The sequence below is a fragment of the Rhincodon typus genome, chromosome 16 (assembly GCF_021869965.1).
Source record: "Rhincodon typus isolate 14 chromosome 16, sRhiTyp1.1, whole genome shotgun sequence".
Taxonomy (NCBI): Eukaryota; Metazoa; Chordata; class Chondrichthyes; order Orectolobiformes; family Rhincodontidae; genus Rhincodon; species Rhincodon typus.
The window spans coordinates 3,103,544-3,123,281 of record NC_063347.1 but is presented as its reverse complement, the minus strand read 5'-3'; the positions used below and the strand labels follow the sequence as shown (position 1 = coordinate 3,123,281).

General features: G+C 42.9%; 1 protein-coding gene across 1 annotated transcript in view; it reads left to right on the top strand.

Moving 5' to 3' along the window:
- LOC109917918 (host cell factor 1-like) overlaps positions 1-19,738 on the top strand; it is a 95,896-nt gene that overhangs the window by 40,301 nt on the left and 35,857 nt on the right. Inside the window, exons 10-13 of the mRNA XM_048606667.1 lie at positions 8,635-8,832; positions 9,723-9,950; positions 15,343-15,444; positions 16,401-16,620. Coding sequence (XP_048462624.1) covers positions 8,635-8,832; positions 9,723-9,950; positions 15,343-15,444; positions 16,401-16,620 — 748 coding nt within the window. The remainder of the gene's footprint in view (positions 1-8,634; positions 8,833-9,722; positions 9,951-15,342; positions 15,445-16,400; positions 16,621-19,738) is intronic.

Sequence of the window (19,738 nt, the reverse complement as noted above, 5' to 3'; positions counted from 1 at the left end):
TCTCTGTGTCTCTGTGTCTCTGTGTCTCTGTGTCTCTGTGTCTCTGTCTGCCCCACCGAACTTATCTCCACTTATCTCGACTCCATTTTCTCCCCCCTGGTCCAGGAACTCCCCACCTACATCTGTGACACCACCCACACCCTCCACCTCCTCCAAAACCTCCGATTCCCTGGCCGTCAACACCTCATCTTCACCATGCACGCCCAGTCCCTATATACTTGCATTCCCCATGCAGATGGCCTAAAAGCCCTCCGCTTCTTCCTCTCCCACAGACCCGACCAGTTCCCCCTCCACCGACACCCTTATCCGCCTAACCGAACTCGTCTTTACCCTTAACGACTTCTTCAACTCCTCCCAGTTCCTACTAGGGGGTGGCCATGGGTACCTGCATGGGCCCAAGCTATGCCTGCTTCTTTTGGAAGGACACGTGGAACAGTCCCTCTTCCGCAGTTACACTGGCACTATCCCACACCTCTTCCTCCGTTACATCGATGACTGTATCAGCGCCGCCTCATGCTCCCATGAGGAGCTCGAACAGTTCATCTGCTTTACTAACACCTTCCACCCCAACCTTAAGTTCACCTGGACCATCTCTGATACCTCTCTCTCCTTCCTGGACCTCTGTCTCCATCTCTGGTAACCACCTGGAAACTGATATCTATTTCAAGCCCACCGACTCCCACAGCTACCTAGACTACACCTCCTCTCACCCACCTTCCTGCAAGAATGCTATCCCCTATTCCCAATTCCTTTGCCTCTGCCGCACCTGTTCCCAAGATGAGGCATTCCACTCCCGGACATCCCAGATGTTCTCGTTTTTCAAGGACTGCAATTTCCCCTCCACAGTGGTCGAAAACGCCCTCGACCGCATCTCTTGCGTTTCCCGCACCTCAGTCCTCACACCCCCTCCCCGCAATAACAGCAAAGACAGAATTCCCCTTGTTCTCGCGTATCACCCCATCAACCTCCGGATTCAATGCATCATTCTCCGCCACTTCCGCCACCTGCAATATCACCCCACTACCAAGGATATATTTCCCTCCCCACCCTTATCTGCCTTCTGGAGAGACCGCGCTCTCCGCGACTCCCTCGTCTGCTCCATACTCCCCACTAGCCCTACCACCCCCGGCACTTTTCCCTGCAACCGCAGGAAGTGCTACACCTGTCCCTACACCTCCCCCCTCTCATCCATCCCAGGCCCCAAGAAAACTTTCCCCATTAAACAGATGTTCACCTGCACATCTGCTAATGTGGTATATTGTATCTGCTGTTCCCAATGTGGCCTCCTCTATGTCAGGGAAACCAAGCGGAGGCTTGGAGACCGCTTTGTGGAGCACCTATGCTCGGTTTGTGGCAAACAACAACACCTTCCAGTCGCAAACCACTTCAACTCCCCCTCCCACTCCTTGGACGACATGTCCGTCCTGGGCCTCTTCCAGTGCCACACCGGTGCCACCTGTAGACTGGAGGAGCAGCACTTCATATTCTGCCTGGGAACCCTGCCGTCCAATGGTCTCAACGTGGACTTTACAAGCTTCAAAATCTCCCCACTCCCGACCTCATCCCAAGACCAGCCCCTCTCGTTCCTGCCTCCTTGACCTGTCTGTCTTCCCTCCCACCTACCTGCCCCTCCCTCCTCACTGACCAACCCCCATCCCAACTCCCTACCGACATTCGCCTGCACTGGCTTCATCCCTGCCTCCTTGACCTGTCTGTCTTCTCTCCATCTATCTGCTCCTCCTATCCACCTTCTATCATTGCCTCCCCCTCTCTCTATTTATTTCAGAGCCCCCTTCCCCCTCCCCCATTTCTGAAGAAGGGTCCAAACCTGAAACGTCAGCTTTCCTGCTCCTCTGTTGCTGCCTGGCCTGCTGTGTTCATCCAGCTCCACACCTTGTTATCGGCTGTTCCTACTATCTCCAACTTCTCTGTTCTTCTGAAATTCTACTCTATCATCCCTGCAGTTCATAATGCTTCTCGGATTTGTACCATCGTGGCCACCATTACTGAGAGTAGCTTCAGTTCCAGGTTTTATTAATTAATTGAACTTAAATTCCTTCTGTGGTATGATTTGAACCCATTTCTCCAGAGTCTTAACCTGGGACCCTGGATTACTATTCCAGTTACATTGCCCAACACTGTCTCCCCAGCTGTAATGACCTTCTGAACTACGTAACGAGCTGAAACTCCTATGATGCCTGTGCCAGTTCTCTTGAAAGAGCTGCCAATTAATCCCATTTCTGTTCCCTCTCCCCATAGGTCTACAAATTTCTTCCCTTTGGGTATTTATCCCTTTTAAATTTTGTTGAATCTGTTTCCACCAACTTTTTCATGTACTGCATTCACCATGTGTTTTTCTTTGTATCTTCTCTGGTCTTTTGCCAATTGCCATCTGGTTTCCATATTTTCTGCTACTGGAAACTGGTTCTCATTATTTACTCCATGAGATTCATAATTTATTTTTCAACTTCTATCAAATATCCTTTAACCATTCCTGTTTAAAGAACTGGTTGAATTTTCTGAAGAGGTAACAAGAAGGAATGTTGAGGGCTAAAACAGTGTGGAACTGGAGGAACACAGCAGGCCAGGCAACATCAGAGGAGCAGGAAAGTTGAAGTTTCAGGTCGGGATCTCTCCCACTGCAACCCTCTAGTAATCTCTTCAGCCCTGAAACTCTTCAACACATACTCAAGCAAACCAGGTACTACAGCTTATCTTGTGTTAACTTTCCTGCTCCTCTGATGCTGCCTGGCCTGCTGTGTTCCTTCAGCTCCATATTGTGTTATCTCTGACTCCAGCATCTGCAGTTCTTACTATCTTAGAATTTTGAGGGCAGTGACTTGCTGGAGTTTACATGGATCCTTGGTAGGTGGAGTTTGGTACTGCATTCCACATTGTTCCTGGTATACATTTGACTTATGGAGGGGTTATGATTTTTAAAAAGCTTGCAGATAGAAATTTGGCTTTGATACTAAGAGTTGGGAGGAAAAGGCTGAAGACTGCAGGAAAATATTAATGGACTGCTAAGCAGGGTAGAGAAGTGGCAATTGTAATTAAGTAGCAGAAGTGTGTATCATCTACAAGGTGCACTACCAGAAATTCACTAAGGTTTCTTAGACAGCAACTTCCAAATCCATGACCACTACGGACTAGAAGGACAAGGGCGACAAATATATGGGAATGCTGCCACTTCCAGGTTTCCCCTCCAAGCAACTCACCTCCTTACTTGGAAACATATCAGCATTCCTTCAGTGTTGCTAGGTCAAAATCTTGCAATGCCCTCCCCTATGGAATTCTGTTGCAACAGATCCCACTTTCCACAACATTGGGTCATTTGGCCAAAATCTTGGAAATCCCTTCCAAACAGTACTGTGGCTGTACCTGCACCACACGGACTGTGTGGTTTAAAAAGGCATCTTGCCACCACCTCCAGAGAAGTTAGGGGTGGGCAATATATACTGTTCCATTCAAAACACCAGTATCCATAATTTAATTTTTAAAATTGCAATAGAGAGTTTACAGAAGAAGTTTCCAAGATGATGTGCCTTAACCTGGAAAGTGAGAATGGACTGGATAACTATTGCTCAGCTGTACAGCTTCTTCCTGAAGTTTGGTGCCCAGCATTGATGACAATACTCCAGCTGGTTGCTAACCATTGCTTATAGATGGAACAGTACAGTACAGCACAGGAACAGGCCCTTCGACCCACCATGTTTAGCATAGGTTCTTTGCTTTTGTATTATATGCTTAATTTAAAAATTCAGGCATCTCAAAAATCTTAAACCCAAAACGCATTTGCAATATATTCTGCCACCGTCAGAGACCTCCGTAAGTGCACCTTCTGATCTCTGCCTAAATTCCATTTAGTTTCTATCACCTCTCTTTGTCCTTCTTGTTCAAATAAATCTGTTTGCTGTTTTCTGTTAGAACATAAGAACTAGGAGCAGGTGTAGGCCGTCTGGCCCTTCGAGCCTGCTCCGCCATTCAATAAGATCATGGCTGATCTTTTTGTGGACTCAGATCCACTTACCCGCGTTCTCACCGTATCTCTCAATTCCTTTATTGTTCAAAAAAAAGTACCTTTTTTTTAAAAACGTTTACTGAAGTAGTGTCGACTACTTCACTGGACAAGGAATTCCATAGATTAACAACCCTCTAGGTGAAGAAATTCCTTCTCAATTCAGTCCTAAATCTGCTCCCTGTAATCTTGAGGCGATGTCCTCTTGTCTTAGCTTCACCTGCCAGTGAAAACATCCTCTCTACTTCTATCTTATCTATTCCCTTCATAATTTAATATGTTTCTATAAGATCCCCCCTCAATCTTCTGAATTCCAATGAATATAATCCCAATTTACTCAGTCTCTCCTCATAAGCCAACCCCCTTAACTCCGGAATCAACCTAGTGAACCTCCTTTGCACCTCCTCCAGTGCTAGTACATCCTTTCTCAAGTAAGGAGACCAAAACTGCACACAGTACTCCAGGTGTGGCCTCACCAGCAACATAACCTCTCTGCTTTTAATTTCAATCCGTTTAGCAATGAAGGACAAAATTCCATTTGCCTTCCTAATTACTTGTTGTACCTGCAGACCTACCTTCTGTGATTCATGCACAAGGACACCCAGGTCCCTCTGCATAGCAGCATGCTGCAACTTTTTACCATTCAAGTAATAATCCTTTTTACTATTACTCCTACCAAAATGTATGACTTCACGTTTATTTACATTGTATTCCATCTGCCAGACCTTTGCCCACTCACTCAATGTCTCTATGTTCCTCTGCAAAGTTTCACAGTCCTCTGCACACTTTGCTCTGCCACTCATCTTAGTGTCATCTGCAAACTTTGACACCCTACACGTGGTCCCCAACTCCAAATCATCTATATAAATTGTAAATAATTGTGGTCGCAACACCGATCCCTGAGGCACACCACTAGTCACTGACTGCCAGCTAGAATAGCACTCATTTATCCCCACTCTTTGCTTCCTGTTAGTCAACCAATCCTCTATCCATGCTAATACTTTACCCTTAATGCCATGCATCCTTATCTTATGCAGTAGCCTCTTGTGCGGCACATTGTCGGAAGGCTTTTTGGAAATCTAGGTACACCACATCCACTGGGTCCCCATTGTCCACCTCGCTCGTAATGTCTTCATAGAATTCCAAAAGATTTGTCCAGCATGACCTGCCCTTCATGAACCCATGCTGCGTCTGCCCAACGGGACAATTTCTATCAAGATGCCTTGCTATTTCTTCCTTGATAATAGACTCCAGCATCTTCCCCACTACAGAGGTTAAGCTAACCGGTCTGTAATTCCCCATCTTTTGTCTACTTCTCTTTTTAACCAGTGGCGTCACATTTGCTGTTTTCCAATCTGCTGGGACTGCCCCAGAGTCCAGCAAATTTTGGAAAATTACCGCCAGTGCACCTGCTATTTCTCCCGCCATCTCTTTTAGTACCCTGGGATGCATTCCATCAGGGCCAGGAGACTTATCAATCCTTAGCTCCATTAGCTTGCCCAACACTACCTCTTCCGTAATAATGATTGTTTCCAGGTCCTCACCTACCTTCGTCTCTTTGTCAATTACTGGCATGTTATTAGTGTCCTCCACTGTGAAGACCGATACAAAATACCTGTTCAATGCCTCGGCCATTTCATCATATCCCATAACTAAATTCCCCTTCTCATGCTCTAAAGGGCCAACGTTTACTTTAGCCACTCTTTTTCTCGTTTTATATATTTGTAGAAACTTTTGCTATCTGTCTTTTTATTCTGTGCTAGTTTTTTCTCATGTTCTATCTTACTTTTCTTTATAGCTCTTTTTGTGGCTTTCTGTTGACCTTTAAAGTTTTCCCAATCTTCTAGTTTCATGCTGTTTTTGGCCACTTTGTATGCCTTCTCTTTTCAATTTGATAGCCTCCCTTATTTCTTTAGACACCCATGGCAGATTACCCCTTTTCTTACAGTCCTTCCTTTTCATTGGAATATACTTTTGCTGAGCACTTTGAAAGATTGCTTTGAAAGTCCTCCACTGCTCGTCAACTGTCCCACCATAAAATCTTTGTTTCCAGTCTACTTTAGCCAAGTCCTCCCTCATTCTATTGTAGTTCCCCTTGTTCAAGCACAGGACCCTGGTATTGGATTTTATCTTCACACTCTCCACCTGTATTGTAAATTCAACCATTCTGTGATCACTCCTTCCAAGAGGATCCCTAACTATGAGGTCATTAATTATTCCTGTCTCATTACACAGGACCAGATCTAGGATAGCTTGCTCCCTCGTTGGTTCCATTACATACTGTTCAAGGAAACTATCACGGATACACTCAACGAACTCCTCCTCAAGGCTACCCTGACCGAGCTGGTTTGACCAATCTACATGTAGGTTAAAATCCCCCATGATAATTGCCGTACCATTTTTACAGGCATTAGTTATTTCTTTGTTTATTGCCCACCCCAATGTGATGTTATTATTTGGTGGCCTATAGACTATGCCTATCAGTGACTTTTTCCTCTTAGAATTTCTAATTTCCACCCAAATGGATTCAACCTCATTCTTCTAGAGCCTATGTCATCTCTCAGCACCACCCTGATGGCGTCCTTGAATTTCAGAGCTACACCACCTCCCTTACCTTCCTGTATGTCCTTCCGAATAGGCTGGTACCTTTGGATATTTAACTCCCAGTCGTGACCATCCTGTAACCATGTCTCTGTAATGGCTACCAAATCATATTCGTTCGCGATGATTTGTGCAGTTAACTCATCAACCTTGTTACGAATGCTACGAGCATTCAGGTAAAGTGCCTTTATGCTAGCTTTCTCACCCTCATGATTTCCAACATCTGTAATAATATCTCCTGAGTTATCCTTCCTTTTTGCTTCTTTCATAGTCTGCCTTGAACTTAAACCCTCCTGCACACATGCTAACCTGCTGTTTACCTTTTTATTTACCATCATACTCGGTCGTTGTCGTTTTCCCTTTCCCTTCCCCCCCCCCCCCCCCCCCCCCACCAACTCACTAGTTTAAAGTCGTAATGACCACCCTATTTATCCTTTTCGCAAGAATACTGGTTCCAGATCAGTTCAGGTGGAGACCGTCCCATTGGTACAGATCCCTCCGGTTCCAAAACTGATGCCAATGCCCCATGAAATGGAACCCCTCTTTCCCACACCACTCCCTTAGCCACGTGTTTACTTCCCTAATTTTCTTATCCCTAAGCCAATTTGCACGTGGCTCGGGCAGTAATCCGGAGATTATGACCCTCGAGGACCTGTTCCTTAATTTCGTTCCTAGTGCTTGATAATCCCCAAACAGGTCCTCCATCCTAGCCTTGCCTATGTTGTTAGTCCCAACGTGGACCACAACAACTGGATCCTCCCCCTCCTGCTCCAATATCCTTTCAAGCCGGTCAGAGATGTCCTGCACCCTGGCACCAGGCAGGCAACACACCATGCGGGACTCCCGATCCGGCTTGCAAAGGATACTATCTATCCCCCTAACTATAGAATCCCCTATAACTACCACTTGTCTTTTTGCTGCCCCCTCTTGAATGGCCTTCTGCACCATGATGCCGCAGTCAGCTGGCTCATCTTCCCCGCAGCCCTTTTCCTCATCCACACAGGGAGCAAGTATCTCATACCTGTTAGATAAGGTCAAAAGCTGAGGCTCCTCCACTCCTGAACTCGGGATCCCCCTACCTGCCTCACTTGCAGTCACACCCTGTTGTCCCTGATCACTAACTGAATTTGAATTACTTAATCTACCAGGTGTGACCGCCTCCTGAAACAAAGCATCCAGGTAACTCTCCCCCTCCCGGATGTGCCGCAGTGTTTGAAGCTCAGATTCCAGATCTTCAACTCTGAGCCGGAGTTCTTCCAGCAACCAACACTTGCTGCAGATGTGGTCACTGCCGTTCACAATGGGATCAGCCAGCTCCCACATCATACAGCTACTGCACATCACCTGCCCAGCCATCTCTATTTAGTTAATTACTTTATTACTTTATCTCAATTTATGAGTTAAATACTTTCTAATACTTCTCTGCTATGGTCCTTTCAAATAACCAATTAATAGATAAATAAAAAAAGAAAGTAAATTTTTAACCAATTACACAATACAGAAGAAATAGAAAAAGTATAAAAACCTTACCTTACCAACACACCACAGAGTCCTTTTTTTTTGGTTAGAGGAGGAGGGCGGGTGGGAGACACTACACGTTTAGTGTCTCCGATTCAGCCGCTGCCCAAATATATTCCTGGCAGCCCCCTGGTCCTCACTGTTGCCTCTCCCTCTGCTGCTGAAAAATGAATTAAATTTCATCTCCTGAGTCCATTGATAGATCAAGAGCTTTATTCACATCCTGTTGTTTGTTTCTGTTTTATCTCCATACTACTTTGCCTCCACTCTTTAGAGAAAGGGGAAACATGGGAAGTCAGAAGTTGCATCCAGGACCTCTATCAATTGGAGTGGAGAGCTTTCTAATAGATTTTTTCTTTGACTTTGCAAACTTGATTTAGAAGATGTTGTCAGTCCTGCCTCTTTACCCATTTTTTCTGTTGTAGGTGGAGGGAAGGTTTGGTGTTGTGTTGGAAGTTAGCGTTACATTTCGTTCACTTTAACCATTCTTCCCCCAGCCACTCACCTCCAGTCCACAGATGAGTGGAATGGCAGCTTTAGCTGCAGCAGCTGCCGCTACTCAGAAGATTCCTTCCAGCACAGCGGTTACCTCAGTTGGACTTCATCCTAGCACAACAGTGGTAAAAACAATGGCCATTGCTTCCGGAGTCAGTACCCTGGCGAGCACTGTGAAGGTAGCCACTCCATCAGTCATGGTATGTCATTTCTACAAAAGCTATTGTCAATAACTCATTTTTGTATCTCATTGTTTGGAGGGTTATGTGAAGTAGGATTCGCAGACTGGTTAACAGTGAATGTAGATTCTGCTTCCATGGCCATTATTGTCTTTATACTGGCCAATAAGATACTTGCGACACCCACAAGGAGAGAGGATTTTGAGCTCCCATAAAACATACCAAAAAGTGGAACTCACTGCCTCGATATCCAGCTGGATGTTATCACAGAGGACCACACAGGCTGTGCAAGTTCAGAAGACCTGTTGGAGAAGGGCAATAAATGCTGATCTTACTAGTGCTGGCCACTTCCTGAAAATTAGGGGATGGGAGAAAGAAAACAAAAAAATTGAAGCATTGAGTGCTTAGTGGAGTTTAAAACAGGCACTTTTACAACTCCAAGGTAAGAATACACACCCTATTTATGTAGAATACTTGAACTTGCAATGTTATCACCCACTCACTGCATTCCCAATCTTGTCTCATTGTACTGCCATTTGAAAAGTTAGGCATGTTATGTTAACCTGCCACATTTCTGTTGTCTTCCTGCGCTCAACAATTTTGCACAACCCAAAATCAGTATTGCAGTTTATATATATATATATATATCACAGTTCAGAGAGTGGAATGTGTAAAATAAATTTGAACGTCCACCAATCTTTGAACAACCCAGGTAACAAACGTGGATCTATAGGTCCATATTGTTTTGTATTACACTGGATGATCACGACCTGATTGCTTTGCTTTGGGGGTTTGTTGGGCTGTGTTTTGGACGTGGTGGTATAGCCGCAGTATGTTATCAAAAATCCTTTGAACATGATATCTTCATGTCACTGTTTATCTCCCAACCTGAATTTGCATCTGCTTTCCAGGTCAACACACCAGCAACCTCAATGCTGAAGACGGCTGCTGCCCAGTTAGTGACACCCACTCATGCTGCCACTTCTACTGCTTCAGCTAGACCCATTATCACAGTGCACAAATCAGGAACAGTCACTGTGGCTCAGCAGGCACAAGTGGTGACCACCGTGGTGGGTGGAGTCACAAAAACCATTACACTAGTCAAGAGCCCTATTTCCATGGCAGGAGGAAGCACATTGGTAAGGATGTCGACATTAGATTGTGTTCCGGTTTGTTTTATCAGCATCATAATTAATAAGTTTGGGTATGTTCTGTGTTATTGATAGGAGAATAAGATATTTTGTTGTGTTTTTTTAAATAATGACTCTTTACTCTTTTTTAAAGCAGTATTCTCACAGGCTTTGAAAGTCCTCTGAAACTAGTCCGTACATATGTGCTGTTGCTACATATTGGGACTGTTTTTGTGTTGCTGAATGCGTTTTCTGATCTTACAATCTGTCCAAACATCAGACACTATTTTGTTTTCTAACCTGTATCATTTTTGCATTCTGTTGTGTAGCCACTGCCTTAAATCACCATTCAGAGTCATGATGGGTCTCATGCCATAAAGTCCATGGTAACTCTCTGCGAAAGAATTCAATCAGTCTCGTTTCCCTGCTCTATCTCCAAAGCACTGCAAGTTTATTTCTCCCAAGTGCCTAACAAATTTCTTTTTGAAATAATTGTCTCCAATTCCAGAGTCTTCAGTGTGAGTTCCCAACCTAAATAAAAACTGAAAGAACTGTGGATGCTGTAAGTCGGGAACAAAAATAGAAGTTGCTGGAAAAGCTCAGAAAAAAATCAGTGTTAATGTTTTGGGTCCAGTGACCCTTCCTCAGAACTGGAGAAGACCCTTCTGAGGAAAGGTCACCAGACCCAAAACATTAATTCTGATTTTTTTTTCTTCGCAAATGCTGCCAGATCTGCTGAGCTTTTCCAGCAACTTCTGTTTTTGTCCCAGTTTTTACTGCTTACTGCATGAAAAGCTTTCTCTCGCATCTCCTGTATCTCTTGCCCAAAACCATAAATCTGACTATTCAATTCTTTGTAACATCAGCTGATGGGTACAAATTTTGTCTACCTTATCTGAATCTGATAGTAAAATGGTAGACCTCTATCAAATCACCTGGCAATCTCCTTGGCTCCAAGGAAAATAACTCAATTTTCTCCAACCTAACCTTGTAAATAAAATACTGCATCCCTGGAGCCATGCTGAAAATTTCCTGTGCAGCCTCTCATCCTTCCAATGTATAGTGATAAGAGCTAGAGACAGTACTGTACTATTGTTGGTTTTACCTGTGACAGTGACTGTGTTACATCTCGTTTAAATGGCCATTATTAATAATTCAACTTCCTGAGTGTCAACAGGCTATTTCATCGTAGGGAAAAAGACTGATCTTCTCCCCCTCTGAACTCATCCCTGCAATAAAAGCAGTGTCTGAGGTTCTTTAACCTCCTCTTCAAGAGATGCTTGAGTGAATTGTTGTAGGAAAATATATTCTGACTGTATCTCCAATTAGCTGCAATAAGGAAGTCAGTCACTTTCATCTCTGGGCACAAAACTCGTGAGAAATGGGATTATGTGCAAAGGGTGATCATCTCCAAAAATAAATTGAAAGCATATATTACTAAAGGGCAAGTCGTTTTAAAATGACAAATTTCAAAATCAAACTGTTGAAAAGCCATAGAGTCATACAGCATGGAAACAGACCCTATGGCTCAATTCATCCATCCTGGCCAAGTTTCCCAAACTAAACTAGTTGCACTTGCCTGTGTTTGGCTAACTATGTTTTTGAACTTCCTTATTGATGTACCTGTCCAAATGTCTTTTAACATTGTAACCATAACTATAACGGCATAGAGTTCATCTGGGAGTTCATTCCACATAAAAACCACTCTCTGTGTGAAAAAGTTGACCTTAGGCTCCCCTTTAAATCGTCCTCCTCTCACATTAAAAATATGTCCTGTAGCTTTGAACTCCCTCACCCTAGGGAAAAGACCTTTGCTATTTGCTTTATCTATGCTCCTCAAGATCTTATAAACCTCAAAGATCACCCCCCAACCTCATATGCTGCAGTGGGAGAAAAAATTTCCCAGTCTATCCAGCCTTTCCTTCTATCTCAAAGCCCCCAGTCTCAGCAACATCATAAATCATTTCTGAACCATTTTTGTGTTGCTTTAAAGTGTCCTTTTTGTGAGCTTCCTAATTTTTAATACATTGCCCGAGGCGCAGAACTGTTGTGGTGCCATTTGGCCAGTCGTGTCTGTACCGTTATGTTCTCGTAAACCTCTTTTCCAATGCATTCACATCCTTCCTAAAGTGTAGCGTCCAGAAATATACATAATATTCTGTAGAAACAGAAAATGGGAACAGAAGTAGGCGTTTTGGGCCTTTTGAGCCTGCCCTGCCATTTAATATGATCATGGCTGATCATCCCACTCAGTACCTGGTAAGCCTTTTCTGTACCCTCTCCAAAGCATTCACATCCTTCTGGTAGTGTGGTGACCAGAACTCTATGCAATATTCCAAGTGTGGCCTAACTAAAGTTTTATGAAGTTGCAGCATAACTTGTCTATCCTTGTACTCAATGCCCCTTCCAATGAAGGCAAGCATGCCCTAGGCTTTGTTTAACTATGTTATGTACCTGAACTGCCACCTTCAGTGATCTGTGGACCTGCATGCCCAGATCCCTCTGCATATCAATACTCCTAAGGGTTCAGCCATTCATTGTATAATTTCCACCTGTACTTGACCTTCCAAAATGCATCACCTCACATTTGCATGGATTAAACTCCATCTGCCAATTTCTGCCCATGCCCCCAACAGATATATCCTGCTGTATCCTCTGACAATCCTCCTCACTGTCCGCAACTCTTCCAATCTTTGTATCATCCTCAAACTTACTAATTAGACCAGCTACATTTTCCTCCAAATCATTTATGTAGATCATGAACAGCAGAGGTCCCAGCACTGATTCCTGTGGAACACCACTAGTCATAGCCCTCCATTCTGAAAAGCATCCTTCCACCTTTACCCTCTGTCTCCTATGATTACGCCAGTTCTGTATCCATCTTTCCAGCTCACCCCGATACCATGTGACTTCACCTTTTGTACTAGTCTGTCATGAGGGACCTTATCAGAGGCTTTACTGAAGTTCATGTAGATAACATCAACTACTTTTCCCTTGTCAATCATTTTCATCCTCCTCAAAAAGCTTTATCAAGTTAGTGAGGCACGACCTCCCCTACACAAAACCATGCTGTCTATCGCTAATAAGTCCATTCACTTCTAAATGCATATAGGTCTTGTCCCTGAGAATCTTTTCCAATAATTTCCCAACTGCTGATATGAGACTCTCAGACCTGTGATTTCTAGAATTATCCCTGCTATCCTTAAATAGTGGGAGAACATTGGGTATTCTCCAGTCCTCTGGGAATTTACCTGTGGCTAAAGAGGATACACAGATGTCTGTCAGTGCTCCAGCAATTTGTTCTCTTGCATTCCTCAATATTCTGAGATAGATCCCATCAGGACCTGAGGACTTATCTACCTTCATACTCTTCAAGATGCACAACACTTTTATTCCTTATTAATAACAACTGGGCTTAGAAACTCGACACTTCCCTTCCCTCAGATCATCCTCCACCAATTCCTTCTCTTTGGTGAATATTGATACAAAGTATTCTTTAGGACCTCACCTATCACTTCTGGCTCCACACATAGAATCCCTCTTTTGACCTTCAGTGGGCCAACCCTTTCCCTGGCTACCCTCTTGCTTTTTATATATGTATAAAATGCCTTGGAAGTCTCCTTAATCCTATTTGCTGACGACTTTTCATGCCTTTTGTTGGCCCTTCTAATTCCTTGTTTAAGTTCTTTACTACTTTCCTTATATTTCAAGAGCTTTGTCAGTTCCGATCCTCTCAAACCTTGCGTATGCTTACTTTTCCTTTCTGACCAAGGTAGTAACATCGCTGGTCATCCAAGGTTCACACAACTTGCCATACCTATCCTTCATTCTCGCAGGAATGAGCTGCTGCTGAACTCTTATCAACTGCCATTTGAAACACTCCCACGTGTCCAATATAGATTTACCCTCAAACACCCACCTCCAAGCAAAATTCTCCTGTTCCTGCCCAATATTGTTGTAGCTCGTCTTCCCCCAGTTTAACACCTTCACGCGAGGACTGCTGTTACCCCTATTCATGAGTAGCTTAAAACTCGTTGTATTATGGTCATTCCTCTTGAAATGCTTATTTGCTTATACATTCGTGAAATGTGGGAATTGCTGGCTCGCCCAACATTTCTTGCCCTACCATAAATACCCTTGAGAACGTGGTGGTAAACTTGAACCATTGCAGTCCATATGGTGTATGCGTTCAGTACTGTTAGAGAGGAAGTTCTAGGATTTTGACTGAAATGTCAAAGCCAGTGGTGAAGATCAATCTTCCACTTTTGTTTTAATTTTCTTTCATGGAATGAGAGTGTCACTGGCAAGACCAGCATTTGTTGCTCATCCCTAGTTGCTCTTGAATTGAGTGCCCTGCCACATTACTTGAGAGAGCAATTTGAGTCAGCCACATTGCTGTCTGGCATCGTAGGCAGAAAGGTCAGGTGAGGACAGTGAATTTCCTTCAAAACATGTTTAGACAGCCAGATGGCTTTTTACAACAATTGATGGTAGATTCATGGTCATGATCGCTATGATTAGCTTCATAGTCAAAATCTAATTAATTGAACTTAAATGTCACCTGCTGCCATGGTGCAATTTGAACCCATTTTCCTTAGTATTAGCCTGGGCCTCCGGATTGCTAATTCAATGACATTACAAATATATTGCAACGTTGCCTTGATCAAGGTGGAAACTGTGTACTCCTCAGCATGAACCAAGCAAAAGATCAGGAAAGCTTCCCAGATTTAACTCATCCTTGGTGACATTGTGGTGGAGGTTCTCATGTGGTCAGCTAGATTGATGGAGCATCCAGGATTCCTACTTCTAACTCATGTAGCAAATCATTGTGCAATGCAGGAGGGACAATTTGTTGACTTCACTGTAATGCAGTCCACCGTAGAATAGCCTGTTGTCACTGACTTTTCTTGTTTGTGGTATGAACTGTTATTACTTGGGTACTCGTACCAGTGACACTTTTTAATCCAATAAGATTTTCTGCTCCCAGGGGATAAGGGAACCAGGGAGCAAATGCAAACATTATGTTGCACACACTTGGGAAACAAAATATCTTGCTTTTTGACATGGTAATGGTGACCTGGTAGTGTACGTGTGACTACACAACAGTAGTAGTCCTAGAATTGAGCGACAGAATTTATACTTAGAAATTTTAATACGTGAGTATTTAGACAAGAGATTTCACAAAGGTAAAATTACTTATGTAGTTTGTGGTGGCTTAACAAGGGAGGGTCAGGTAAACAAGGAGTTCACATTGGTAATTACGAAGAAAAATAACATAAGGATGAATAGCACTGGAGGTGAGACTTGGTATTTGTACTGCAATTAAGTGTCTTTTGGATGGTTAATGTAATGATTTCCCCAGTATCTGACTAATGTTGTAGTTTTCCTCTTCTCATCCTAGATTTCCAACCTGGGAAAAGTGCTAACTCTGCAGGCTAAACCAGGGCAGCAGGCCACCATCTCAGCCCCAGCCTCCACTGGGCCACTCACGCAGATCTTCCAGGTTAGCGTTACATTACACTACACATGGTTGCTGTGGTCTACAGGTTAACATTAGGCTTTTTTTAAAATCACCTTTACTGGAAAACGTTATTATTTATATTAGACGTGGGAGTTGCAACAACTTTTGTGAAACAAACAACAAGCTTGATGGATCATCTGGTCTTTTCCTCGCCATCAATTTTGTGTGGGTAACATATGGTGAAGGTGCACTAAAACAAGTGGATTTGCATGTCCCTTGAATCATTGCTGAAGTAATTACAACCCACAACTCTTCAGACGTCAAGAGTATTTCGTTTGTGTGCCTTTTCCATTAGCCTTGGGTATCACAGAATCCATGTGTTCCCTTGGCTTCCCAGCCGTCTTTATTTCTCTTCACTGAGATTTATAGACCAATTGGATGTGGAAATGGCAAACTGCTAGTATGCCAACTGGCTCCAACCACACGTCAGAAGGTAATCCGTTTCTGTTTGTTTCAGAAAGAAACTTGCCTTACATCCAGGAAACTTAATTTGTTACAAAACAGCAGTTCAAGCAATATGAACACTGAGCCAATTCAGTGACAAAAAATTGAATGGTCTTTTGACTTGTATGAGATTCCTAAAGAGATTATGTAAACTCCACTTTCGAATATGTTGATAGACCTATCCAGATTATTCTCAAGTTATGCAGTGTAAAGCTTGTGTAGGAAACCTAAATAATTCCTAACATGTTTGCTTAAATGCATAAGTTGCAAACAATTAAAATTTTAGGGTGTTTTGGCAGATGGTGAAACTTTTTGTCAGGAGTTAACTTTTACACCTGTTTCGTGTGTTGGAGGAGATTTAAAAAATTGAAACAAAGATCCTTTATACACATTGTCAGGCTTCTGAGAGGAATGTTTGTCCAGATTGCAAATTATATTGAGTAGTTGGGTTTGTTCTGCAATATAGCTAATGGGTTTGTTTTTGAATTCATCAGACCAAAGGTCAACTGCCTCCAGGAGCTACCATTTTGAAACTTGTTACTTCAGCAGATGGGAAGCCTGCCACCATCATCACCACCTCACAGGCTGGAAATGTGGGCCTTAAGCAGACTTTCGTCAGCCTCAGCAATGTGTCACCTGCCTCTTCAAAACCAGCGACCACCATTCTCAAAACCATCCCTATGTCTGCACTTATTTCACAGCCCGGAACTACGGGTATAGACCAGAGAAAAGCACTGATCTGTCTATTATAACTAATTATGGGATGATGCATTTGAAAGGAGGAATGAGGAAGCCACTTGCTTCTTGGAAAACAAGTGCTTAAATGGTGTACAGAAGAAAAGCAATCTGGGGAAACAGATTTGCAAATCATTGAAATAGCAGTGCAGGTTAATGAGGCAATACAAATGCATCAAAGCACGGGGATTAATTTCTATGGGAATTTAATTGAGAAGCAGTGAATTTATGTTCAATTGTATAGAACTTTGGTTAGACTACGCTTAAAATACTTTAAGTGGCGGTGGTGTCTATAATCACAAAAACGAAGATGGCATTGGAGCATGTGCCAGTTCTGAGAGGGTTTAACTTTTTGGAATAGATTCAACAGATCGGATTTCTTGTTTTTCCCCTCTAGAAAATAGATTGATAGGTGACCTGGTGGTGGTTTTTAAAATACTGAACGGGCCAAAAGGGCTAGACTTAAAGATGCTAAACTGATTAGTGCACAGTTTATAATGCACAAATATATATGTTTGCCCTTCTAAGTATCAGAAACCTCATGCACAAGTACATACATGCACACACCAGGTAAAGGGACAAAAGTGATTGCTTTCTGCAAAGATTAACAAAAAAAGCATTTTGGCCAATTAGTCTTGATTCTTTGAGGGTGAAAAACTGCTATCATAAGATGTGCACCTACCAGGAAATGCCTGGTTTAAAAAGATGTTCTAGTGTCCTTTTGTTCACCTTTTTCAAAAACAAAATTGTGTATCCTTGATCCTTAAACTCTTGTTCACAAAAATGATTAAATATGAAGTTTTCATAACACCCTTTTTTTTTGGGGGGATAGAACATAGAACATAGAACATTACAGCGCAGTACAGGCCCTTCGGCCCTCGATGTTGCGCCGACCTGTGAAACCAATCTGAAGCCCATCTAACCTAAACTATTCCATTATCATCCATATGTTTATCCAATGACCATTTAAATGCCCTTAAAGTTGGCGAGTCTACTATTTTTGCAGGCAGGGCATTCCACGCCCTTACTACTCTCTGAGTAAAGAACCTACCTCTGATATCTGTCCTATATCTATCACCCCTCAATTTAAAGCTATGTCCCCTCGTGCTAGCCATCACCATCCGAGGAAAAAGGCTCCCACTGTCCACCCTATCTAATCCTCTGATCATCTTGTATGTCTCTATCAAGTCACCTCTTAACCTTCTTCTCTCTAACGAAAACAGCCTCAAGACCCTCAGCCTTTCCTCATAAGACCTTCCCTCCATACCAGGCAACATCCTGGTAAATCTCCTCTGCACCCTTTCCAATGCTTCCACATCGTTCCTATAATGCAGTGACCAGAACTGTATGCGATACTCCAAGTGCGGCCGCACCAGAGTTTTGTACAGCTGCAACATGACCTCATGGCTCCGAAACTCAATCCCTCTACCAATAAAACCTAACATACTGTACGCCTTCTTAACAACGCTATCAACCTGGGTGGCAACTTTCAGTGATCTATGCACATGGACACCGAGATCTTTCTGCGCATCCACACTACCAAGAATCTTACCATTAGCCCAGTACTCTGTATTCCTGTTACTCCTTCCAAAGTGAATCACCTCACACTTTTCCGCATTAAACTCCATTTGCCACCTCTCAGCCCAGCTCTGCAACTTATCTATGTCCCTCTGTAACCTGCAACATCCTTCCGCACTATCCACAACTCCACCGACTTTGGTGTCATCCGCAAATTTACTAACCCAAGAACAGATAAGGGAGAGTGGAGGAGTGTTGTAGCCATTACAGGAAATGAAATGCCATTGACAGCAATAGAAACAACACATGCCCAAAAACATTAAATTCTAATTCCTCTTTAAGCCTGGGAACTCCATCAAAACTTGTACTTTCTCTGTTCTTGACAGCACTTGCTTTGCCCTAAGTCAGTTATCCTTGCTTTTGCAAACTCGATTTTGGCAAAATTTATCACTAACAGGTTGTAACTTTCTAAATAGAGTTTCTAATTGATTCAAGTGGCTATTCTAACAGTCACTGCATGCCAGTATATCATGAAGGTAAACCATGCAGTTAAGAACGCAGGCTACGATTTAAAATCATTAACCTTTGGAAAATGGCTGTGGCATTTTTTAAAGCCTGAATGACATAATTCAGCATTGGAAAGTACCATTCAGTGTGACAAGGGCTGATATCTCCTTAGCTTGAAGTGTAAAGGAACCTGCCAGTATCGTTGAACAAATCTACTTTGGTAAGAAATGTGGCACTGCCAACTTATTAATGCAGTGCTTCAAGCAAGGAATTGGATCGCAAATTGTCTTTGTTGGTATATTGACCTTTCTGTAGTTTTGCAGAATCTAGTTGAGCTATCAGGTATTAGGCACACACATGACTGGGCATCTCCAGCTTCTTTGATTGGGTTCAAATAGGTGGTTTCCTAACATATATTGGATTTCTACTTCTACCTAGGCATGTTTCTTTAGACCTAAATAATAAGGATACTATTTTGTAGGAGATGATTCCCCTGCATCCATATAATATATGGATAAAGCTGTAGGAATGCCGGCAGATTCCTTTTTAAATTCGATTTGATTTAGTACTGTCACGTTTACCAAGGTACAGTGAAAAGTGTTGTCTTACTTGCTTTGCAGGCAGATCGTACTATACAAGCACCCTTGTTAGGTGTCCTTGTTCTGTTCAGCTAAATATAAAAGTGTGGTGTCTAACCTCCTGAATAGTTCAATGTTAGCTTACTGGATAGTAGATGGATCAATCTGGAAATTGTTCAGATCTCCTCCTATCTCATTTTCACTTGGCCTTTCATCCCCGACCATCTTTACTACCTGGCACATGTACGTATCCTCCTCCCAATGGTGGTATTTTTCAACATATTGATATGATTCGGACTGTTTCTTTCCAGCAATCTAAAGTATAAGTCAAATTGTTTGCTTAACCAATCTTCTTAATTGCCTTATGTGAACCATTGAACTGAGCTTTCAATGGTTCACCTTGCAAAGGTTACTACAAAACTGCATCACCTGGTTAAAATATTCAGGCATACATATCCGCTAATTCTTCATGGTTGTGAAGCTTCAAAGATTTC